Source organism: Apus apus, chromosome 2 (genome assembly GCF_020740795.1).
Source record: "Apus apus isolate bApuApu2 chromosome 2, bApuApu2.pri.cur, whole genome shotgun sequence".
In the NCBI taxonomy this organism is placed as follows: domain Eukaryota; kingdom Metazoa; phylum Chordata; class Aves; order Apodiformes; family Apodidae; genus Apus; species Apus apus.
The window spans coordinates 148758147-148783947 of NC_067283.1; the positions used below are offsets into that span (position 1 = coordinate 148758147).

At 42.7% G+C, this 25801-nt stretch overlaps 1 protein-coding gene across 1 annotated transcript in view; it reads left to right on the top strand.

Moving 5' to 3' along the window:
• Positions 1 to 3718: 3718 nt before the first annotated feature.
• TG (thyroglobulin) overlaps positions 3719 to 25801 on the top strand; it is a 157477-nt gene continuing 135394 nt past the window's right edge. The window contains exons 1-13 of the mRNA XM_051610309.1: positions 3719 to 3806; positions 5905 to 6013; positions 7030 to 7127; positions 7586 to 7789; positions 8143 to 8302; positions 13883 to 13989; positions 15214 to 15357; positions 16863 to 17048; positions 20234 to 21301; positions 22959 to 23546; positions 24097 to 24339; positions 24665 to 24802; positions 25370 to 25447. Coding sequence (XP_051466269.1) covers positions 3719 to 3806; positions 5905 to 6013; positions 7030 to 7127; positions 7586 to 7789; positions 8143 to 8302; positions 13883 to 13989; positions 15214 to 15357; positions 16863 to 17048; positions 20234 to 21301; positions 22959 to 23546; positions 24097 to 24339; positions 24665 to 24802; positions 25370 to 25447 — 3211 coding nt within the window. The remainder of the gene's footprint in view (positions 3807 to 5904; positions 6014 to 7029; positions 7128 to 7585; positions 7790 to 8142; positions 8303 to 13882; positions 13990 to 15213; positions 15358 to 16862; positions 17049 to 20233; positions 21302 to 22958; positions 23547 to 24096; positions 24340 to 24664; positions 24803 to 25369; positions 25448 to 25801) is intronic.

Consider the following 25801-nt stretch of genomic DNA (forward strand, 5'->3'; position numbering starts at 1 on the left):
TCCACAGGTTTATGGTGTGGCAGAAGGGGTTGTGTTTGTGAACTTGCTTTCTGATTCCATTGACTGCACACTGCTGCCTTCATTTCAGAAGAGGTTAAGTATTACTCTTGAAAATACCGCAAGTAGTTTTGTCCTACCACCACCAGAAGTTTGACATGTGATTGCCGTCCTTGTGTGACTGGCATTGCCTTTTGTCACTGCCCCAGCTTGCTTTTGACAAGCAGGGAAGTGATATAGTGTGCAAGTCTATCTACATGCCCCTGTGGGTTGCAGAACTGACTTCTCCTTGGGTTTCAACACAATCTACATCCCAGAGGTGATGAGAATAAATATTTTTCAACCTTGCAGCCCTGTCATATTATTAGACAGAGGAAAAGTGTTATTTCCAATTGATAAGTAAGGAAAACTTAATTCTACTGTCCTGGAAATGGTTCATTTTTTGCAGAGACAAAGGCAAATTCATGGGTTTTTTTAGGTTCTTTTGTCACCAAAGACAGTTTGCCACCTGGTAAATTGTAAGAAAAAATGCAGAAGTCCTCTGCCCACTTGTGATCTATCCAATTTCAGTACAGAAGTTACTGGAACTTCTCATCATTCCTTGAATCTGAAGAATGTGTCATGTATGAAGTGACTGAAACTTGTATTACTTGGTGGGGCTCTGCTGGTTTCCTTGCTCTCTTACTTTTGCATCCCATGAGAACTTTTAAGAGCTTAATCAGAGATTATAGAGATCATAAGCACTGCACAAAGTCTTGGTATCTGTGCCAAAATCACATGAAGAAGACCAAGACAAATGTTTTATGCTTGGGAAGAAATGTGCCAAATATAAAACCTAGTTCTCTATCTGTAAGTGCAGTAAGTTGCTATGCAATAGTGTGAGTTTATATTTTAGCATAGTTCCCTTAAAATGTGGGAGAAGATTGTCCAAAATCGGTGCTTCATTTAACACAGAAAAGCAGTTTATTATTTGAAAGCAAATGAACTGACTGATATAGACATAATTTGACAATGTTTTCAGGTCTTAAATTTTTTGCTTCTGATTGCTTTCTCATTCAGAAGGCTTCCTGAAGCTCCTTTCTTAAAGTAAGGTTGACTTCTCAGACTAAAGTATTTGGGTGAGACCAACTTCTGTGTGGTTACAGATGTTTATTTATTCTAATACAGAACTCATTTACCCTTGGGCTTTTTGATACGTAAAAATTGCATTTACACAAACAGACATTTCTGCTAAGAAAGTGTATACAACACTGGAACAATGAATACATGGTCTGCTTCTTCTGTGATGTTCATGATTTCAATGTTTCATCACACTGACACTTTTCTTACCCCAACAATCATAGTCTAGATTGAGAAGCTTTTTGCCAGTACGTACAACAAATTAAACCCTCATCTCCAGCACTAGAGCAATGATTTTGAGGATGTGTTTATTTTAAGGCCATATTGGACCTTTTCTGCTTCTCCTTTTCATTGGTGAGGTAATTTAAGATATTCTTCCATCTTTTCTCAGGTGCTAAAAATAGAGGTCAATTCAATTGTCCCTTCAGGAGGCTTATGCAGTGAGGCTTTTCTTAGTTTGAATTTCATTGGCCATAGACAAGTGCATTTTTGCTCAGAGGAATGTGGATTGTGCATATTGCTGTCTAAACCACTTTTTTTTCCCCCAATTCATGGACTCTTACATCCCATTGAATGTGCATCTATCGTGATGCTCATCTTGGACTGACGCACATCTCCAAGTGGTTTAAGTTATGCCAGTTGCCAAAACTGGCTTTCTCACTTAGGTTTTTTTTTTTTAAGGGACTTTTAAGACTTTGCTGTTCTTCCCAACTTGCATAGTTCAGAGATTGTTTTCTGAAATAAATAAAAGTAACCCTGAGCATTAACACTATCTAGATATTGCAGATTTGAGCTACTTTCTGTTAGTAACAGCCCTTTGATGCCTCCTGGGTTTGCTCTGTTATCAGCTACTAATGACCCATGGTAGCAAAGAATAAAGGAGGAAAGTGAATAGCTACCTTCATGAGCTTGCTTCTCTTCCAGTTTATTCTGCAAGGAACCTGAATTATGCTTTTTTACTACCTTTAGAAAATTGGACTAAATCAATACCACACACACACCAACACACCCCCTGTGTGTGTTCAGTGGCTCGGAAGCATCACTGTGCCTGTCAGCACCAACCCTGCTGCCTCTGGAGAGCCCATGGCACTGGGCTGTCTCTTGTCGCTCTCCTGTAGCTGCCTGAGGGCTCTTGAGGCACTCTTGAATCAGAATTGTATTTCATGGCCAGACTTTTCATCTTTCATGGTTCAACCACCCTAGTGCTTATGCTGGCTGTTCTGTCTTTGGTCAGATTCCTTTGGTCTCCATGTATGTTTCCCTACAAATGTTACTCTAATCCAGAAAATAATTTTCATTCTGTGTCTGCTTAATCAGGGCTGTTACAGAATTTTTCTTTTTCATGCCTCTGAAGGTTGCCTAATTTGGTGTGTCATCTACACTGGACCTGTTTGTCATCGTTTCCTAGCTTGATCTTTCTGCTTATCATTGACTATCCTCAAACCCAAAGCAGGTTGCTTGAAAGTCAAATCCAAATATAGTCTTTTTTTAAAAAGACCAGTCATGCCTAAACATATGCTGTTTGGGATCACATTTATCATATGCATGAAACACTGTAGCACTGCAGTGGTCTACAGCCCACATAGAAGGATGCTTGAATCACTGCTAGCACAGTCTTGGTCTGTAGGAGAGAAACAGTAGAATTTTCTAGTACCATAAATCACAAACAAGAGGGATGCTGTCACTTTTTCTTAGAATCAGCATTAATCCAGCATCAAACGTGCTTTTGTTATTTCTTATTTAGCTAATTGTTCTGGGCCCATCTGTCCAAACACCTTTGCAAAAGTGAAAGTGAGTTCTCATAATTCCCTGTGCTAGTAAATGCTAACTGGCAATCATAAGAGGTGGACAAATAAGAAGAGATACTCTGGAATTGAGGACATAATATTTCTGATATGTTTTAGGTTCAGGATCTGCATGTAATTAGTACCAAAAAGCTTGACTTAACATGCTTAATGGTTATACTGCTTGTATACCTGGAGTGTGAAGCCCAAGAAGCCAAGCTGCTCCCTAGTTGTGTTAAAGTGGATGGTGCTAGAGGGAGTAAAAGTAAAGGGTTGAATGTAGTTGATTTTGACCTTCAATTAATTTTCCACTTAATAAACAACCACGTTATTAATTATATTTACTCCTAGCACTGCAGTGCATGGAGGCCTGACTCTTGCCTGTCCCCTCAGGGGGGTAGGCTCTCTAGAAACACAACAAGTGTGCTCCTGATGCAGAGCACAAAGCCTGCTTGCAGCCACAGTGCAGGTGAGAGCTGGAGCTCTGCCAGGGTCATGTCAATGTGCTCAATTTGCGTGTTGATTTAATTAAGTCCCCCTGCCACCCCTTGTGCCTGGTGCTGCTTGTTCTCCTCTGCCAGGAGCAGCCTCAGCAGTGCTCCCTGGGGCGGGGATGAGAACCAGCTGAGGAGATCCACTGGGGCCGTTCCAGGTGAACAGGCCTCTTGTGCCTTTCTCAGAAGCACCGTGTGCGTCACTCACCTAATTTTGTGGCCAGTCTACCAGTGCACAAGTGAGCCCATCTGCACGATGGTGGCTATAAAAAGGCAGGGGAAGGCTCGGTGGGGTGTGCAGGGCTGCCTCACTGGCACAAGGGCATGGAGCTCTCCCATCACAGGATGGGCTCCATCCCATTTTGCACCTTGCTTTGCTGCCTTATCAGCGCAGCAGCAGCAAATATATTTGGTAAGTATGCTTATCCTTTCCTTTGCCTGTGTCCAGTAGTGACTGTGCTCCTCTGATGTTTGTGGATTTTTCTGACAAAGTGACCTTGAATCTTGCACACTGTAAACTTAGCTAGTTATTGTGTGCTGCACAAACTGAGTTTGGTCTCCAAGTTAAATACTAAGCTGTAAGGATCTTTACGTGATCAGTATCATTATCTGAGTTCAGTACATCTGAAACTGGGGTGGGAAAAATAACTTTTCTAGAATAATAGACTAGGCTAGATAAGCAGCTTTGGTAATAAAAGGTGGTGCTGCAGGGACGTGAGGATTATATCTTTATGGATATAGCCTTCCTTAGATTATATCTTCTATTTATATGTGCCATCATCTAATTTCACCTTGAACCTTAAGATACTGGATATTCTAAATGCCTTCCCCAGTTCTTTGGACTGAGTTTGGTAGTTCTGCACCACAAGCAGTGTGAATCACTGAATTCATCTCTTAACTCAAATGTCTTTATAGACCCTCTCCAGCATTCTATGCAGGAATCTGAAAGTGATCAGATGGCTGGAGAACCTCTCCTTTGAAGACAGGCCGATAGAATTGGGGTTTGGCTGGAGAAGAGAAGGCTCCAGGGAGAACTTATAGTGGCCTTCCAGTTCCTGAAGGGGCTACTGGAAAGCTTGAAAGTTTTTTTTTTTACAAGGGCATGGAGTGGTGAGGGGTAATAGTTTTAATCTGGCAGAAGGCAGATTTAGGTTAGATATTAGGAAGAAATTCTTTAGTGTGAGAATGGTGAGACATTGGTATCAGGTTGCCCAGAGAAGAAGAAGCAGCCCCATCCCTGGAAGTGTTCAAGTCCAGGTTGGATGGGGCTCTGAGCAACCTGGTCTAGTGGGAGGTGTCCCTGCCAATTGCAGGGAGTTGGATCTAGATGATCTTTAAGGTCCCTTCCAACCCAAACTACTCTATGATTCTATGCTATGATTGTGATCTCCACACATCCCAGAGCAACTGGCTCAGAGTCAAGTCTGAGATTAAAATGGTGAGGTTTGCCTACGTGTGGATGTCTATAGATGACCTAACCTAAAATCCTTTTACAGTCTCACAAAAATTTTCATGAGTTTAAGACAACACAGTAAAATCACAGAGAAACAGAAGTGATTGAGAAGTCTTGGGTACACCAAAACGTCCCATGGTTAAAGAAGTCTCTGAGCTGCAAATTATTGGAGGTTGGAAAGTGTTTAGAATGCTTATGTTGTATTTGCACTACTCTGTGTGGTCGCAGAACAAATAGGGGATTAAGTGAACCTTTGTTCTAAATGTCTGTAGCTATGGTGTTATTGGTTTGCTGTATTTTTATAGAACTAGTCAATGGAATTAAGAGCATGACATTCATTGGATTGTGAGGAAGGAGAAAGTGTCAGATCAGTTAATCTGTTCTGTAAAACAAGAGCCTCCTGAATTTCATAATTCTCTTAAAACAGTGTCTAAATGTGGCCATAGATGCAATAAGAAGAATCAACTGTTTTCTTGCTAAGTGGTTTCAGTAGTTGATCACTTGCCTCAGTAAAAATTGAAAAGTGCTCCTAATGTGAACTAGTCTGATGCCAATTACTAGGCATTGATTCTTTTTGGTCTTTCCAGAGATTAAGTAGAAGTACCTTTTGGTGGAGTAGGGAGTGACTTAGCTTCAATAAAGAAAAAATACTCAGAACCATTGATAGTGATGTGCATGGTCATGGCAAAGGGCTGTTCTGTGGTGACAGGCCCAACTCTAAGTAAGTGCAGTACCCTAGGTACCAGAAAACGATAGTGATACCAGTATAGAACAGGGCTGAGATTAATTAAATACTGAAAATTAAATACAGGCTTGGAAAAGGGGTTAAGGAGCATCTCTGTCATGTGATTCTCCTACAGCTGACAGCCCAGAGTTTATTCATTTCCTCCCTGTGCTGTCCCGTGCAGAAATGCACACAAGGAGCAACAGGGAAACAACCAGGAAGGACCCACAACCCTGGGGCTTTTACCCCGCAGTGTTGGCACTAAAAGGGTTTTCAAAAGAGCTGGTTTGGGGTGAAACCACCCTTACGTGTTTACCTTCTTGCTGCTTTCAGAGTATCAGACAGATTCCCAACCATTACGTCCATGTGAACTTCAGAGAGAAAAGGCTTTTTCAGGAGGAGAAGACTACATTCCTCAGTGCTCAGAAGATGGCCAGTTCAGGTAATTAATCCCTGCTATTATTCTGCTGTTATATGAAGTGATCTGTCATTACTAATGAAAGCTTTAGCCTCTCTTTTGAAGAGTTTCCATATCAGTGGACTGGAGGGTGAGGGATGCACGAGACTTGAAGTGACTTCATTGAGCCATGTTGCAGATCCAGCCCCTTCTGAATGAATTCCCTGTTGCTGGAAGCTATCTCTGGTTAAGAGATCAATCTAAGATTAATAGGCTGATATAGCATTATTTGCATGTTAAATACTCGGTGCAGGTTGCTGAATGCAACTGCTGTCTCCCTACACAAGCTTGAGGCCTTGTGCAACCTGGTCTAGTGGGAGGTGTCCCTGCTTATAGCAGAGAAATTGGAACCTGATGACATTTAAAGTCCCTTCCAACCTTAACCATTCTATGATTCTATACTAGTGGGTGTGTGGTCAGTGCTCAGTGTGCCAGCTGCCACAGCTGACCCAAGTTGACTTGGAGAAATTATCTACCCTGCTGGAAGTGGCACAGTTGGGTTTCCTGGTAAAGGCAGTAAAGGAACTAAAAAGCAGGTGGAGAACAGTGGTTTAGAGGGCAGCAAGTTGCTTGAAGATGAAAGTTACTGAGTTAAAGCTGAGGCTGAGGGGGAGTCAGATTATAATGTTCTCTGCCATCATCTTATTGTGGTTGCCTAGGGTAGGGGACCTTGTCCAGTCTAGGTTTGACTTAGAAAGTGTCTCAAAATATCAGGTAAATCTCAAATACCAAAAACAAGGGTTTTGTCCAACCTGCTTGTTTCCTGAATGACTTCAAGTCACTTATCTGCAATTCCTGAAGATTTCTGAGAATTACTAGCATTAAGAGCTCCCATCAGGTAGAGTTAGAGTCACCAGAAACACTGCCCTTCCTGATTCCGTTTTTTGTGGTGTTAAAGTACTTAAATTTGTTTGGTTGCCCTGTATTTTTGTTTATGTCCAGTACTGACTGAGGACTCTGTCACTAACTAAATGAAATAAACTACTTGTCATCTCCTTCAGGACAGTTCAGTGCAGTAGGGATGGTCTTTCCTGTTGGTGTGTGGATGAGAATGGCATTGAGGTACCTGGCAGCAAACAGAATGGATATCCCACATCTTGTAAGTCACAAGTTTCTGTTTGTGTTCAGATTGGGCACAGAACCGTTTGCATCTCCATTTGAACTGCTGAAATCAAGAATAGATGACCCCCAGACTTTGATGGACTCTAGTTTCTTATGATTTGCTAGGTCTTTCTTGTGGAAGTTCTGGAGTTTCTTCAGGGCTGATCAGGGAAACTTAATACATCTGGATGGTCTGTATTTATGAAGGTCACAGAAATGTAAATAATGAATGAAAGATTAACTTAGTGTATTGATTTTTGAGTTGGAGAGCTTCCACCCCTTCTGTAGTGGGTATCTGTATACCAGTTTTATAAACCCGAGTCCATCAATGTCCTCATGTCACCTGGGTGGCAGAATCAGAACATGCAGCTCTGGGAAAATTCAGAGGTTTCCTAATAAATTGTTCAGTGCCCAACAAGTACCTTCTTCTAACAGTATCCCTCTCTGTTACTACAGGCTTATCCTTCTGCCAGCTGCAAAAACAGAGGATCTTGGTGAGTCGCTACATCAACAGCAGTAGCATCTCCTACATCCCTCAGTGCCTGGATTCAGGGGCTTTTGATGCAGTGCAGTGTGACGTGAAGCTGGGTCAGTGCTGGTGTGTAGATCCAGAAGGAATGGAGATTTATGGCACCAGGCAGAGAGGAAAGCCAACGTGGTGTAAGTAATAATTGACAGAATAGTGGGGTTTATACGGTGGGAAGGTTTGATGTGAATGAAGGGTGATAGAAAAGAAGCTTGGACACTGCAGACCTCACTTATGCTACAGAAGTGTAGGTGTTTAACTGAGGAGCTTAAGTCCTTGTTTCCTAGAATCATAGGGTATCTCAAGCTGGAAGGGACTCATAAAGAACATTGAGTCCAACTTACAGCTCCTTATAAAGAGGGTATGAGGCATCTAGATGTCCATGTTCAAAGAAATGAATCTAAGCCCCTTCCAGCCTATGAGATGGCTACTCAGCCGTTTGTGGGAAGTGGAAACATCAGTAAACATTATATTTGTTTCCGTTCAGGTCCAGGTAACTGTGAGATCCGAGACCGCCGCATTCTGCATGGGTTTGGGGAGAAGAGCCCTCCTCAGTGCTCAGCAGATGGGGAGTTTCTGCCTGTCCAGTGCAAATTTGTCAACACGACAGACATGATGTTTTTTGATCTCATTCATAGTTACAACAGGTGAGACTGTAGGCTTCTGAAGCAGGGAGGCAATCCTTCGTACCCCTTCAAGTCAGTGTCTCACTGCATTTTATTTTTCCACATGAAGCCTTTCTCCTGTGACCCATATTATGTTACTTTCTGTTAATCAGTGCAGCAAGTAAAAAATCTTTTTCTTCTGATTTAAAGCCTGATGTTCCATCCCCATCGTCTAATCAGTGTGTCCTCACACAGCAGTGGATACCACATTGCAATCTCTATTTGGAAGACTAGCCAGGGCTACCTTTCAGACAGATGGACAACAGCAAATGAGATAAACGCAGAACAAAGAGAGGAATTCAGATGTATATATGAGGTAGGAGAGATGATTCCAAATGGGAGATGAAAAGAGAAGGACAGATGGACAAGTGGCAGTGTGCAAATAGCAAGTTCCACCCGATAGTGGGAAACTCTCGTTCATATTATCTACCTGAGGGTTGATAAGACTCTGCAGAGTGACCTGAATCGATAGCCTGAGTCAAATTGTATGAAGTTCAACAAAGCCAAGTGCTGGGTCCTGCACTTGGGTCACAACAACCCCAGACAACGCTACAGGCTTGGGGAAGAGTGGCTGAAAAGCTGCTCAGCAGAAAGGGACCTTGGGGTGTTGGTTAACAGACGGATGAACATGAGTCAGTAGTGTGCCCAAGAGGCCAAGAAGGCCAACAGCATCCTGATTGAGAAATAATCATGTGGTGAGCAGGACTAGAGGATTATCCTCCTGTATTTGGCAGTGATGAGGCTGCACTTTGAATCCTGTGTCCAGTTTTGGGCCCAAACCTACAAGAAGAACATTAAGGTGCTGAAGTGTGTCCAGAGAAGGGCAGCAAAGCTGGTGAAGGGTCTAGAGCACAAGTCTTGGGAGGAGAAGCTGAGGGAAGTGAAATAGCTCAGTTTGGAGAAAAAGAAGTTGAGGGGAGACCTCCTTGCCCTCTAAAACTACCTGAAAGGAGGTTGTAGGGAAGTGGGTGTTGGCCTCTTCTCCCAAGTGAATAGTGACAGGACCAGAGGAAATGGCCTGAAGTTGCAGCAGGGGAGGTTTAGATTGGATAATAGGAAGAATTTATTTACCGAAGGAGTGGTTGGGCATTGGAACAGGCTGCCCAGGGAGGTGATGGAGTCACCATCCCTGGAGTTGTTAAAAAAACATGTAGACCTGGCACTTCAGGACATGCGCTAGTGGGCATGGCAGGTTTCAACGTTTTTTTCTGGGTTCAGTGATCTCAGAAGTCCTTTCCTGTGATGATTCTGTGATTTAGGCAGTGCCACGGTTGCTTGCACTTGGCTGAACCAGTGAGTGATGAACAGGCGTGGTGATGTACAACAGGTCTCAGGTTGTTGGAGTGTGATAGGGAAAAGTTCAAAACACTGGATCCAACAAGAAGCCAACAAGCCAAAAAGTCCAACAAGAAGCTGTTGTCTGGTGGATGAGCTGGAAATTAAGGCTCGGGTGGAGAAATAAGGGATGGGCAAGGGGAACTGCAGGGAGAGGAGTTCCTTTTGGTGCAGATATTCAGACACTGGAGAAATCTTTTTGGTCTCAAGAAGTGTCCTTATCTTGGCATCTCAGTCAATACATTTCTCCAGTGGAGGGCAGTGGAGTAAATGTAATGTCTCATTCTTACTTGGCTCTGCAGTGGCAAAGGCATTTTATTGCAAATGTCATTTGTGCTGATTTGAGGGTTTTCTGTTTTAATTTAAGCAAAAACTGAAAGGCAAGCCCAAATGCACAGTGCAAATTTCTCAGTGCTTTGGGACATTGTTTTGGCAAGTGCAAAGTAATCTGATTGTTTTGTTTGTTGGCCTATGGAGTTTGAGAAGTCTAAAAAAGAAATTACAGAGGATATTGCAATGCTTTAAATTAACTTTTTTTTTTCTTCCGTTGGGAGATTAGCCTGCAAAGGCCTGTGTGTTTGGGCTTTTCTTGTTTTTGTTTCCTGTAATGAATCACAGCAGGATCATTTCACTCCCAGCTGTCTACCTTTCTAATTATGTCATTGACTTAACCCATTGCAATCATACCTGAGCATCTTAGATCATTAATATATGTATTTTCACACTATTCCTGCCTGAAATGTCATTATCCTGTCCCATGAACAGGGGCCAAAACAGGGAGTTGAATGGATGAGTTCCACAGCAAAGACCTATAGCAGCAAGGGATTTAAATCCATATTTCATGTTCATGTGGAAGAAGTGGAGCAACTTTATTTGGTTCCGCACACTGAGTTTTGAAATCTAGACATGTCAAACTAACTCCCTTTCCAAATCGTTTCCTTATGCTTTTATAAATATTCTAGAATATATCAGTATGTTTAAAAAAACAATAAATTGAGACATTCAGAAACTTACAGCTAAGATTTCTCCCAAGAGGAAGACTTTTGGAAAGAAAGATGAGCCCAACTTTCCTGTCTCACTCTAGTGACTTGGGTCCTGTTACTTATTTCATACAGACTGTGCCCAGGTCCTGCTTGGATGAGTAGCCATATAGAAGCCCCTGTAGTGAGTAGGTGAGAATGATCAAATAAAAAAATCAAAAGTCAAAGACGATCTTTTTCACTTTCTTGCTATGATTTTTATCAGATTGAAGATCTTGTGTCAGTGCCTTGATAATAGCTCACTGGAAGTTCTGCCTTATTAAGTATTATTTCCTTGGTAGTGGAAAGAAGTATGATTTATGTTTCTCTGTGTTTCCAAGTAGTCAATGACAAAGGTATTTGAGCCTTTTTGAGCTTGAATTTGAGCTGCACATGGAAAAACAGAAGGGGTTACTTGCAAACCTGTGTTTGAAGATCAGTAGTGACTTGCCTTTGCTGGAGGCCAAGAGAAGAGGCTCACAGTTGGAAGAAAAGGTCAACAACCTCACATTGATATACTTTTCCATATTTTGGAATGTGAGCATTCTTGTTGAAACACATGGATATGCTAGAAATTTATCCATAACTTAAATGTAGACATTTTTGTCTCATCTTCAGCTGTGGTTTGGGTTTGGGTCTGATAGGTGAGGTACTCTGTGCTAGCTCTACTCATCTTGAGGACTGTGATTAAAAAGAGGATGATAAAAAAAAAGAAAAAAGAAGCAGTAGGAAGTGAATTTTCCAAGAAAGGTGAGAAAAGTTCTGTCCTCTTTTTGTGTGTATGTGTGGGCCTAATTTATATAAATTTGTACCTTATTTAGCTGTACTCTCAACTTAGAAGAAAATAACCAGAATTACAGGATATGACTACACATCTGCCATGTATAAAAGGAGTATAATTATGCATGTGACTTCTTAACATTGAGGATGAAAGGCAGAATATTTTCATTGCATCCTGTTTCCCTCAGCTAGAGGCTGAGGTGCTGAGGTGATGAGCTCCAAAGACATAAGCAATGGAGAAGTCTGCCTTTGAATATAGGAGCACTGCTCTCCTAAGATAAGAAAGGTTTATATTCCTGACTGGGCAGTGGATCTGTGCATGATAATCCAGGGAGCATAAAGCTCTAGAAATGCCCAGGCCATTTATATCTGTGTGTATGTAGAACACCATAGAAATATGGTATTTATGGATTTATATGTGGTCTAGAGCACAAGCCTTATGAGGAGCATCTGAGGGATCTGGGGTTGTTTAGTCTGGAGAAAAGAAGGCTGAGAGGAGACCTTATTGCTCTCTACAGCTACCTGACAGGAGGCTGTAGTGAGGTGGAGGTTGGTCTCTGCTCCCAAATAACAAGGGATAGAACAAGAGGAAATGACCTCAAGTTGCACCAGGGAAGGATATTGGGATATTAGGAAAAATTTCTTCACCAAAAGGGTTGTCAGGCTTGGGAACAGACTGCCCAGGGAAGTCGTGGAGTCACCATCCCTGGAGGTATTTAAAAGCCATGTAGATATGGTGCTGAGGGTCATGGTTTAGTGGTGAACTTGACAGTGTACTGGGTTAGTGGTAAAGGTCTTTTCCAAGCTAAATGATTCCTGTGGTTCTGTATATTAATTTGCATTGTTGAAATACTGACAGAAGTCTCTCTGTGCCCTGAACATGATATTTTGGTTGTTTTTAACATGCCAATGTCATCAGCAGAGCAGGATTTGACAATCCAAAGTGAAGGGTGTCAGTAGGCTTTTAATTTGGAGACATGGGACAGTGCCAGAGCCGATTCATGCTACACGGGGAGAAGCAAGCTCTGAGACCAGGACCACATGCTGGGAAAATCCCAAGATTCCCAGCCCTCTCCCCCACCAGGGGTTGCTGTGGCTTCATGCATTCTCCACGTTGTGCTTTGCTGTACTGAGGAAGCAGTAACACCTTCAGCTCTCCTGGCAAGTGGTGGCAGAGCTCCTGAGCAGACTCTTGGTGGTACCAAAGGCCCATGACTCCACTCCTCTCACCTGATGGGTATTTCTGAGCCAGAAGAGCCTTTCACTGCATTTCTTGGGGCACCGCAGAGGCTTCACACTCTGCAGAGCAGCCCCAAGGCTGCAGGAGAGTGGCACCAGAACTGCAGCTGGTCACAGTCATGGTTTCATAGGGCTGCTGTAAAATGCTTTGGCATGTTAACTTTTTCCCAGTTGACCATGGCCTAATCCACCATTACTCTTGCTGCTATGTGTCCTTCTGAGGTAAAAAGAAAAAAAAAAAGCTATTTTGTGTAATTCTCTGGATGTATTGAGTAGAAAATTAAAGTTCCCTATTGTTACATTTTTCCCAAATAAGCCACATGCATCTGGGACACCAGACCTTTATCATATTTCAGGGTAAGGGTATGTGTGCCTAAAATAATATGGTTGGTTTGGAATTTGGCAAAATTGTTCCCCTGGTCATATTGCCTAAATCTAGAAAAACTTCTCTTTTCTTGGAGAAACCCTGGAGTGTCTGTCAGTTAAAATCACATTTGTTATGTTTTTTCCAACTGTGATGCTACTAAATTTCCTTCCTAAAGAATTGTTTTACTAGAATCTGGTTGTTGTCACTTCTAGAATATTATACTGGAAACTAGTGTCTCTCTGATCTCCAAAAGGGTCAGTCTTACTTGTACTGTGCCAAAGACCCTTGCTCCTTAATCTGTTGAGCCATGCTCTGAAAATGAAAAAGATTAGTCAAGTTTTTATCAGCTTTTGTGCTTAATTCAGTGCAGAAAATGTGCATGGCATATAGGGGAGAGGAAACAACCTGTTGGTTTAGGCACTTTGCCATCCTGTGCAGATTTGTGGAACGGGTGTTGTAATGACATTAAACCAATGTCTGTCTAGTTTACACTCTTTGACAGGCTTTCAAAGATGTCAGTGGGGTTGAAAATGAGTGTTAGGTGCTGGGTACCTGCTTAGAAAGGGTCGGAAGTCTGTCTGAGGGGAGATTGTCCTTTGTTTGTTTTTAAAAAATGGCTTTTAGGAGACTTGTTAGCTGGCTGAAACACTGATCTGGGTCATGTCAGAGCTGGTTGCCATGAAGAGACCAAAGGGGTTTGTGATGGCTCTGTGCTCTGCAGACATCCTTGCTGGACAAATCTGGGAGGGAAATGCAGATGCTTCTTTGTTGTTGTCGATGGGCCTCCCCAGGCTCTTCACAGGAGGCTGCTTTTCCTTCCAGGCTCCCAAAGGCTTTCCAGACTTTCAGCTCCTTGCGGGAGACATTCCCAGAGGTCTCTGGGTACTGTTACTGTGTGGACAGCCTGGGGAGGGAGTTAGCAGACACGGGTAAGTACACTCCAGCATCTGAGCCTTTGGCTTGAGCAGAAAGGGCCAAATAAGTTATCAGTCTTCAGCTTCACGTGGGAATTCCATTTCATTCTTACAAGGGTGAAGACTGTGACCAGTTTAGAGCCCATGGGAAAAGCTGGAGCTCACTGGTGAAATCCCACCCTTAGGAGCAAGGCTTCCATCAGCAGCAACTGTAGTTGCTGCCTGGGAACTAATCCTGACGTTTCTGGGATGGTGGAATAGGATTTCTGAATGTCCAACCTCTGCCCACACTAGAAAGCTGTGTTATATTCACTAAGTTCAATTAAAGACCAAGGGGAATATAAGGGGCCTGGACTCTGAACTTTTTTCCTCTTGGTCAGTTAGAATAATGGAATGTTTTGGGCTACAAGGAACCTTTAAAGATTATCTAGTACAAATGCCCTGCCACAGGTGGGCACATCAGATGATCCTTCCTTTTATCTCATAACCTCGGGCATGAGACTTTTAGTCATGTTAATAGCTGGAACACTTATTATAGTTAATGGAACACTTTGGAAGAAAAAATGTTTTTTCCAAGGAGAAATGAGGAGGTTGAAGACTTTTAGCACCTCTTTTTTAGGTAATGTTGTTTTAAAATTAAAAAAAAAGCCAACAACCCAAACAAAAACAACCAACCAACCACCAACCAACACACCTAAAACAAAGAAAAAAACCACAAACCAAAAGCAAACCAAAACCAACAAGAGAAATGCAGTGCACAATATCTTCACATTTAGATGGTAAATGAGAACTTCCAACATATAATTCCCACAAGGGTAAGAAGGCCTCAAAAAAATCTGTGCACTCAAGGAAATAAATACACATATTTTCCTTTTTTTTTTTTTTTTTTGTATCAGACAAGATGGTTGGGGATTGTTTTTTGGTGACATCAGTTTTCAAATATCCATCAATTACTCTACTGCAGACTGAACCTAATAAAAACCGCAGCACAGTGGTGGTTATGAGGTGTTCCTCCTGCTTCTTTTGGTCGATGTCAAGGTATAAAGCTGGTGTCTGGGCACTCTGCAGTGGGTTGTATGATGTGGTGCATCAGGGTTATGCAGTCCCAAGTTCACGTTTGGTCTGTTTAGGGGACTGGTTTTCTTTTTCTTGATAGGCTTCCAGTTCTGCAACTCTGGTGTAAAGCAGGTGATTTCTGTTTTAAAACCAGGCTCTCTGCTAAAAGTCTCTGTTTCTCAGGCTTGGAACTGCTGCTTGATGAGATTTATGACACGGTTTTCTCTACACTGGCACCTCCCCGCACGTTCACAGAGACCAGCATGTACCGGATCCTGCAGAGGCGGTTCCTGGGGGTTCAGCTGGCTACCTCTGGCAAGTTCAGGTGTAAGTAGCTCACAGGTGATTCCCTGTAAATATGGTGACAATCTTGGAGTTTCTATGTGACAGCGGCCATCAGGGAGAATTATTCTAGGAGCCTCTTGCATTAAAAGCACATAGTGTCACAGTTTCAGTGCAGGAATCAAAGTCCCTGAATTGTAACTGGCTTTTTTTAGCCTCTGGGTTGTGAATTTTTACCAGCAGAATGTACCCGTCCTCTGGTCAAAGCTTTCACACACACTTGAAGTTTGCATGTTTTGAAATCCCGTGAACTTTCTGTATCTGTTGCCCTGAGATTATGGAAGTGAATCTGATAATTTATTCAATTAAAAGCCTGAGAAAGTGCTCACTATTTTATGTACCCGAGTGAACTCGGGTACCTACTTCATTCTCCTATACAAGAACCCAAGAGAATTGCTTGGCTGCTGGGGAAGGTTTTACCCCCCTGATGTGAGACTTCATCCTTCCATCCAAATTCCTCTGATGCTACTGTCTGACCCTTGCTAAGGAGTTTCATCACCAGAGATATTAAGCAGATACGGCCACATGGTCACATGGTTTTTCTGTTTCTGGGACAAGCTGGTCATCCTGGGCAGGCTGGAAGGCATCTTCCCCCTTCTGCTGCACAGTGTTGTGCAATAAGGTCTGACTGTAGCTGGGGATGCAGCGGCTGTCAGCAAAGATGAAGCAGTAACAGCCACAAGATGGAGATGTGACCACGTTCCTCAGCCGCTGAGGGGACCACTTCAGGGACTCGCCCAAATCTCGCACCACCGCCTGAAGCCGTACACATTAGGAAAGTTGTCAGATTTCCTTGATGAACAGGTTGTTCTGTTGTGATGTTCTTGCTTCGTCAACCTGGTAGCTCAGAGTAACTGGAAAGCTCTTGAAAGTGGGAAATGTTTAGGTTGTAGGATTGCAGGTTTATATAAACAAGCAAAATTTATGTTGGGAGAGTGGAGTCTGGTATTTGAAAGATCCTAACTCAGAAGATTTGCTTTACAGAGTTTTGGCTTCTCTGCCATTAAAGCCAGTTTGACAGGAATAGGTTCCTCAGATATTTTGTGGTCCCAGACCAAATCTCCACAGTCAGGGCCCTCATTCTCTTCAGCAGCTGTGATGTTTGCCTTCATCTCAGTTTCCCAAGGTGCAAATCTCTCTCTGGACCAGTTTTGTATTTGCGTTAAGGGCCAGAGCTCCTTGCTGGAGAAGCCTCCAGCATGGCTCCAAGTACATGCTGCTACTCTGCCTGGCCATGACTGTGGCTGAAAAAATGTGTCAAGGTTTTACTTTCTGTTTAGTTTTCAGAAATTAATACCTACAGCAGAAAACCCTGGGACCAAAAGAGGATGAAATTTTTTTGTCTTGGTCTTGGAGTTTCACTGAAAACAGTCAGAAAATTATTTTTTTATTTTTTTTTTTCCTCTGAAATAAGCAAACAATGGGATCAAGCAGAGGCGGTTCTGAAGCTTTAAGCTTTCCCTCCTTAATGCCTCCTGCTTTTCTTCCAGGCCCCTCAAAGTGTGAGGTTGAGCGGAACGCAGCCCTGCGCTACCAGCACAACTACGTGCCATCCTGTGATGCTGGTGGGGGCTACACACCAGTGCAGTGTCAGCAGGGAGGACAGTGCTGGTGTGTAGACACCGAAGGACAGGAGGTCCAAGGCACCAAGAGACAAGGACAGCCCCTGGCCTGCGGTATGTATGAGGTCTGGAAAAGGAAAAATGAGCACACCTCCTTAGAAAGAAACACAAAGGGCCGGTTCCTTTCTTGACTCTTGACAGATTCTGGTTTGAAAAACTGAGATACAAAAACCTCTTTGGGATTAAAACCTACATTCTAATAAATTACTAAATACCATATTTCTTTTATTTTCCTTTGTGACCTTTCTTTAGCCTTTTAGGGTTTTACAGCTTTTCTTTGCAGCTGTGGTGTCTGTCTGTCGGCTCCAGGGACTGGGCTGTTAAGTCAGAATATCTGAGCTAATGTAAGGAAGCCAGTGGTAGAGATTTTGGGTTTTACCTGCTTCCTTTGGTGAAATGGTATGGAGTTTCTAAGATATATCTCATCCTGAGCATTATTTCCCATCTCTGTCACTGCATATTTGGCCATGAAAGTTGCCAAATCCAGTAAAAAAATCCCCAAACAATTCAGAGAAGGTGTATGAGTTTGGGCTTTGACAAATTTTCTTAAGAATACACCATCAAATCTGTGCACTAACTGGAAATAACAGTAGAAATGTCAGAGGGCTGGAGGGAGGAGGAAAGCTAAAAACTTTGAGCTCCAAAGTACATTACCTAAATATTCAGGATTGTGCTGGAGGGCTGGAGGAGCAGAAGATCCTAAGGTGGGAGCTGTCTCTGGGGAAGGTAGTTGCTCTATTTGAGAGCCACAGTCTTTCCATGGAGATAGAGAAGGAGGAACCTACCCTGGATGTCACAGCTCCAAGTCCCTCAGAGTGCTCTGGGCACAGACAGGCTTACTGGGAAACATAAATGTTGCATGGCTCCAAGGCTGATGGCCAAGGACATGGCAAGGGAACATCCCAGAGGCCTCAGCATATGTTGGGACTGGTTGTTTTCTCTTTGCATGTGCTTTGCTGAGCCCTCCTTATGATTTGTTTTTTCAGGGAGGGTGGGCAATGACTTGCTTGCAGCTTCTATTGGCAGACTTAGGAAATTTTTTAAAGAGGGAAACATTTCTGCAGAGGTTCTGCAGCTTACCTCCTGAGAAGGCATTTCATGAGGATAAAGTTGCAGTCTGTATTCAGACAGTTACATCCCGTTTCTGTATCTCCAGTTCTGCTCTGCTTTATTTCTTTTTAATATCTTTAGCTCTCACACTCAGCAGCGTGAGCGCTGGAAGGGGCAGAGATGTAGGTGTGTGTGGCATGTTGGGCAGCAGGCAGACCTGGTAAAGACATGTTTTTCTCAGGCCTTTGCAGTAAATTCACCCTGGCAGTACTTTTTGGTTTGTTCCTTCTTACTCTGCTCTGATTTGATTCAACAGTGGGTAGAAGGGAAGAGCGTTTAAAGACCATGATCCTGCATTTGTTTCCTATTAGCATAATTGTGGGATTGTGGCTTACACTAATTTATTGGCCCCCAGAGGAATGTTCTTCATCCTTCTTACTAAAAGCCAACACTGAAAACAGAAGGGGCCCAAATGCCTTTACAAAGACACCACTGTGAGGGACCCTGAGCTTCTGCCAGGAACTGCAGAGCAGGACAAGGGTGTGAAAGGAGTGAGAAAGATGCTGATCACAGAGCATCAAATTACTTGATAATCTATTTTAGTAGCTTTTAAGATTTCCAGCTTTTATCCTTACTTTTAACAGGATCTGTGACTGCTTTATCGTATTGCTTGAATGTGGAATAAATAGGGATGGGGCAGGGAGCCCAAGGGAGGCCATGCTGGAGCAGACCAAAGCTGTTTATTCACCATCCTGTCCCCTACAGGGACAGCAGCAGTGCTTAGGGAGAAAGTGTGAGAAACATGGGAAATGCATATAGCTTTCATACATCCTATTGCCTGCCAGCTAGGGAGGCTCCAGGCTGGAGGCTGGATACACCTTCCAGGGATTTGCCTGGTTGCTCTTTAGCCTTGTATCCTTCCTAGCATCCTCTGATGATAAATTTCATAATCATAATTATGTGCTCTACATCTGGATCATTCTGCTTCCTGTACAGTGAGAAATACTGAACAATAATTGTCTATTGTGAATGATGCAGAGAATCCTGGTTTTTAAAAACTTCTATGGTATTTTTTTGTCCAAGCTGAATAGTCTCTGCTACTGGAAAAGCCATTTTGTTCTCAAAACATTTTTGCATCCCTTCTCTATAATTCTGCTACTTTTGCATTCCTTCTCTATAATTCTACTACTTTTGCATCTCTTCTCTGTAATTCTGCTACTTTTCAAGGAAAGGTAACCATGTGATACATACTTCAAGCTGCTGGGTGCATTCCAGAGATCCAGTCAGTGCCATAACCATCTTGTCTTTTTGGTTCTCAGTGTTTTTATATTTACTAAGTCTTTCCTTTTTTTTTTTTTTCCTTTTTTTTTTTTTTTTTTTTTTTTTAACTCTTTTGAGCCTTAAGCTGGTACTTTCAGAGGTCCTTCTTTAGAGATGTGTTGAGTCCTAACTTAGAGGCATTGCTGTCTGTGTATGAATGAAGCTGGATGCAGACACAGCTATGACATAGCTTGGCCCTGGATATGGGTCACCAAGGCCACTCTTGGTACCCTCAGTACCCTGACATTTGACTATTTTTGTTGAAATTTTGTATTTTTTCCCTTTAGAGCTCATTGTTTAGTGCCGTCTGGTCCTTAGCACTCTATCATTACTAATTGTAACAAATCGTTTTCAAACCTCTTTTAACAAATGTTTCACTATGAAATGGAAGATCTAGCTAGGAAGCCTCATTAAATTCCTCATTAGTGGCCATTGGTTACAATAACTTTCTGTTTTTCTGCAGCCTGTTTATCTTTCCTACCTTCACATGTTGCTCCTGGATCATCAGAGTTTTTCATTAGAAACAGGCATCCTACCAGAGGTTAACATCTTTGGAAAAGACTCTACTAGTTCTTTCAGCCATAGGAACAGGAATGAGAATTTACAATGGGAAACAACAGAATCAGAAAAAGACCACAGAGCAGGCAACTCAGACATGGTGAAGGAATGTTTCCTTTCACTTTTTGTCTTGACTGCAGAATTTTATTTCCAGACCATAGTCAACAATAGTTCAAATTTCCTTATCCATGTGTGGTGTGTAGTTGAGGAACCAGAGACAGGTTAAACAGGCTGCTTGAAAGACAACCATGTAATTAAAGGTTTTGGAAGTTTAAAAATCTGCATTAAAAAAAAAAATACTCTTTGTCTAGGTGAAGAACAAACATGCATCTCTGAGAGACGACGGGCCTTGTCGAGGATCTTTTATGGCCCTGCTGGGTACTTCAGTCAGGCCAATTTGTTTTCAACACCAGATATGCAGTCGGAAAAAATAGCTGGCTTCTCAAGACCCTGCCCTCCCTCCTTCAAGGAGCTGTTTCTGGACTCTGGATTGTCATCCCCAGTTGCACAAAGCCCGTTTGTCAGCCAGATTTCTGGACTAGAGACCACTCTTAGTGAAGCCATCACGGGGATCTTCCCATCGAGAGAACTGGCGCAAGTGGCACTGCAATTCACTGCCAATCCAAAACGTTTCCAAGAAAACCTCTTTGGAGGAAGGTTCTTGAAGAATCTGATCCAGTTCAACTTCACAGGGGTACTTGGCACTAGTGGGAAATACAGCATTGGACAATTTTTCCCACAAGAGGATGTGGCAGATCAGAATAATAGCCAAGGCCTTCTGGAATCAGCTGAGGCATTTTCATTAGAGGTATCAAAGGGGGGGAGCTCCATTTTGAGTAAACCTCTCATAGGCAGCTTTGGACGCACAGTAACTCTACGAGACAATCAGAATATGATGAAATTCCTTTCCTCTGTTCTGGAATTACCAGAGTTCTTTACTTTCCTTCAACAAGTGATTTCTGTCCCCAGAAGAGTTGCTGAAGATTTAGGTGAAGTGGTGAAACTAGCACTGGGATCCAAAGACTGTGGTGAAGAGCCAAGGGACCTGTTTGTTCCCACATGCACCAAGGAGGGGAGGTACGAGGAAGTTCAGTGCTATGCAGGAGAGTGCTGGTGTTTGGATCCATCAGGTAAGGAAATTCCAGGCTCAAGAGTTCAGGGCAAACATCCAAGGTGTCCCACTGATTGTGAGAAGCAAAGGAGAAACCTGCAAAACTTGAAGCAAAGCCTGCCTGCGGGATCAGATCTTTTTATTCCCTCTTGTACCAAGGATGGAGACTTTCTGCCACTCCAGTGTTACGGGACAAATTGCTTCTGTGTTGATTTGAGTGGCAAGACTATTCCAGGAATAAGTGGGAAAGCTGGAAAGCCAATGCAATGTAAGTCCTAGAGACTGGGAATTTTAAAATGTTTCCTTATTGTGTTGGAATTTAATGATTCTTTCTTCATATATGTTTAATCTGGGAACATATGGGTGATGTATATCAACAATATTGTCCCCTAACAAGAAAGCCAATCAGCCTTGCAATAGCAGGGGAAGAGTGGGAAATACAGTGTATGGAAACCTTGATATCTAGAGTCTTTAAGACAGTCCCCTCTTCTTTCAGGGGGGTTATAGTAGGTGCACTAGAAACAGAGGAACCTGAGACCTTTTCTTATTAATGAGTGTGTCACTGGCATCTGTCTCTAGTTATTTGTGTACCTAGTGTATAAATAACATCGTGATGGCCATGAGACCTGGAGCATCTGTGCAACCGAATGTGACCCATGCCCAGTGAAAAAGCACTTTTGCTTCCAGAACCAAGTCACCTGGGCATGGTCACTGGCTTATCCTTGTCCTGAGAAATGAAGAGCTTCAGTGCCTTAAACCATGAGCCCCTTTTAGTCTTATAGCTGAACAATATTCCTCAAGTTATTGGATTGTCACTGGAGTCCAAATGTAGGAGAGGGATTCAAAGGCTAATAGATTTCTCCTAAAGATCATGCAGTCAGGCCAGAAAAATTAGTCACATGTGACTTGTCAGGCATCAGTCTGTCATTACAACTTGCTACTAGACTATAAAGTGCCTCATCTGCCCTTCTAGTGCTGTAATACAAAGGAAGAAGGAAGCATACAGGCTATGGGGTATTTGTCTTTCAACTTTCTGTGACCTGAAAAGAGCACACAACAGGGAGAAGAGACCGAGAGAAGAGTCTGTTTCTCATTTTGGAAGGAGCAGGAGAGTATCCAGCAGATGATAGGGGTACATAGTGAAGGAGCTCCTTTGAACAGCAGTTTGCAGAAGCAGTGGGGAATTTATTGCAATGATCTGAATTGGTAGGGGATTTATATCTGGCAACCCATCTTCTGTGTAATCAAAAACAAAGAGGCTCATCATTTTCTAGTGCTCAAAAGGAGATGAGCTCCTATGTTTTGCTATGTTTGTAGAGCTGCTTGGTGGCAAAATGAAATTTAGCCCTGGAGATGGCAGAAAAGGCTTCCAAAACAAACTCACTCCAGTATTTCAAAGGATAATATTTTTATATTCAGCAACAATATGCATTAGAAAATGGAAGGAGATAACAACAGGATCTGAAAATTCTGGTTATGCCCGAGGAGAAATAAAATCAGTGTTATCCTGCTATTCAGATGGTTGATTTTGCGAGGATTGGCCAAAGAATGAACTACCAGATTAACAAGTGTGTCTGAAAATACCTAGTTGGTGTGAACAGATTCAGGAAGGGGTTTAAGTGGCATCAAGCACCTATCCTGCAGTAAGACCCACAGGCAGATACTGTGCTCAGATGTTTTTTTAAAATCACAGTTATGTGCATCTTTCAGTGCTTGCGTCCCTTTGGGAATCTTATCCAGGTTCAGCTTAGGAGTTTAAGAGCCTTAATAACCTCTTAATAACAGGCCAGAAATGTTGTTGTCAGTGTTGGGGTAGGTTACCAAGTTTTAGTATTGGTGTTTATGGAACTAGAGAGGTGGGGGGTATTGGATATTTCAAGTGCATTTGTAAGGCCTGCTATGCATGTTTGTTTTTTTTTCCCCAGGCCCGAGTGTTTGCCAACTAACAGCTGGTCAGGAGTTTCTAAAGGCTGTGAAGCTCCTGTTGTCAGACCCAAGTGTTCTGTCTCAGCTCTCCAGCATTTACCTCCCACAGTGTGATGCTGAGGGTGCCTGGAGGCCAGTGCAGTGCAGTGGCCCTCCTGAGCAAGCCTTTGAGTGGTATGAAAGGTGGATCACAGAGAACAATGAAGGCAAAACCCTGCCTGTTTCTGACCTATTGAACATCATAAATGGATATAAAGAGGTGTCTTCCAAAGGCTTTTCAGCTTTTATTAAAGCTTTGTATGAGGCTGGGCACCAAAATGTCTTTCCAGCACTCACCACCTATTCCTCCTTCACTGATCTCTCACCTGAAGTGCTGGAAGGAAATGTGACCTATGCATCTGAGAACATTTTACTGGATCCATACACATTTTGGCAGCTTCTGAATGAGCAGTTGACCTATTACCCAGGACCATACACTGATTTCAGTGCTCCGTTAGGCCACTTTGAACTTCGTGATTGTTGGTGTGTTGATAGCAAAGGAGAAGAGCTGCAAGGAACAAAGGCAGAAGTGAACCAGGTCCCAGCATGTAAGTAACACAATTTCTGGTGCATAAGTAGCAGTGTCTCTGGTCTTGGCTTTTACAGCACAAGACCTTTCAGGTGTTGAAACGTAGGAGGTAATGACTCAGTGGAAAGATCATCAGTACTGCCATTGTCACTGACCACCAGCAGTGGGATAAGTAATTTTTAGTAAATAAGTGGTATCAGCTTCAGGAATAAGGAGGACTAAAGCTCCATGTAAAGTTTGTGTACATTTTGTAAATTGGAATTGGGACATACAATGCTTTTGCAGAAAATGTGTAGCCAGATGACAAAGGATGCTTTTTATCCAACGAGAAGGGGGTAACTTAACATAATGAGGCCTTTGTCCCAAGACTTGGAGAATGTTTCGGTGATTCCTGGTAGTCTTGGACTCTTGTGGTTGCATAGCTAAGCAGTGACAAGGCTCCTTTCCTTGCTTCATTAAGCAAGTACAGCAGAAAACAGAAGATGCTAGTTAAAAGCCCGGCCAGTTTTACCATTCAAATCTTTATTTGATTTAGATGAGAGGCTTTAAAATACTCTCTGGTTCCACAGGTCCTGGTGTATGTGAAGCTGTTAAGCAGGAAGCTGTGAAGTTTATGGAGGAAGCCAAGCAGCTCATCTTAGCATCAAACAGTTCCCACTTCCCTTTTGGAGAAAGCTTTTTGATGGCAAAGGGAATACAGCTGACAGATGATGACCTCCTACGTACTGCTCGGCCCTATGAGTCTGAGGTGGTGGTCTCTGAAAAGCTGTTATCAGGCAGTGACTACGCTCTCCAGCTGGCTGCACACTCAGGTAGGTGAGAGAGAGATGTGAGCTTCAGTAAATGGAACTGCTCAGGATCTGTGCAAGAGTGTTGTTAGGCAAATTCAGCTTTGCTGAAAAGCGGGTGCAACTTGGCAAATACCATTAATGAGTGTAATTAACCTGCCAACACAAGGGCTGATTTCAGTTGTATGTGTGAGACCATGCACATAAAAGATCTGGACACCTACCAACCTTAATGTACTTGCAGCATTTGTTAATTCCCCTTCTAAAATGCAGGGAACAATTACAAACATGCATTTAAAGTATCTCTTCTTAGACTGGCCACCAATATCTGTCTTTTATTCTTTTATAGTCTTGCATTTCTACTGGAGGAGTCACTTCACTTCCAAACGTTCTGCTGGGGAAGCAACACAGCTGGGATTTCTCCCCTACATCCCACAATGTGATGGCCTGGGAAACTGGGACCCAACTCAGTGCTATGAGAGCACAGGTCAGCAATTGCTAAAAAGATACTCTGGACTGTCTGAACAAAGAAAAGCTAAGCAGAATTCTAATAAAAAGATGGAAAACTTGTATTCATGTAGCCAGAGAAGAGAGAGGTGAAGTGGTCTACAAGATAGGTGGAAAACTGTCAGGAGTGAGGGACTCAAGTGGCAGCTCACTGGGGCCACTGGGGCTCAAAACTCAGTTGCTGTTCAGTTGCTCATTGCTGCAGGGGTCAGTTCAGGGGCTGATACTGCTTAATGCCTTCACTAAAGACCAGGACAACAAGATGGAGGGCACCCTCAGCAGGTTTGTGGGTTACACTGGATTGCTGGGAATGGATGACATGCTGCAGGATAGGGATGCAATGGAAGAGTCTCAACAGAGTAGCTACATTTCCATTCTCACCACCACTCTCAAGTGTGGTCTGCTTATCTCTGGATAGCAGAGTTAACGGCAGCTTAGATTTACTGGCCACTTTATGGTGCTGCTCAGGATGAAAATCTTGCCAGTACTCCATGAAGCATACAGCAGTACAGCATCTAAAATTAAGCTGCTTTTCTTCCCTGGCCAGGTCATTGCTGGTGTGTGGATGAGAGAGGACGTTATGTCATGGATTCCTTGGTCTCACGTTCTGCAGAACTTCCTAAATGTCAGTTGTTTTTTCTTCCTAAATATTTTTCTTTACCTGTTCTTTCAAATGTTAATGTGTATTAAAAATTCTAGTATGATATGCATGAAGCAAGTCTTGTTTCTAACCACTGGAAGAAACAAAAAAGGAGTTTTCTTCTGGTTTTGCTAATTAAATTAAATTAATTTCGGTATGTGTGATTTCGGCTTGCATGATTTGAGAATGGAGCTTCTACTGTTGATGGCTCTACTTGAGCAGAGACTGGACCAGATATCCAACCAGATATCTCCAGAGGTCTCTTCCAACCTCAACCATCCTGTGATTCTGTGGTTATCGAACACCGATCAGAAATTCCCTGCCTGAGAATGTAGCAGA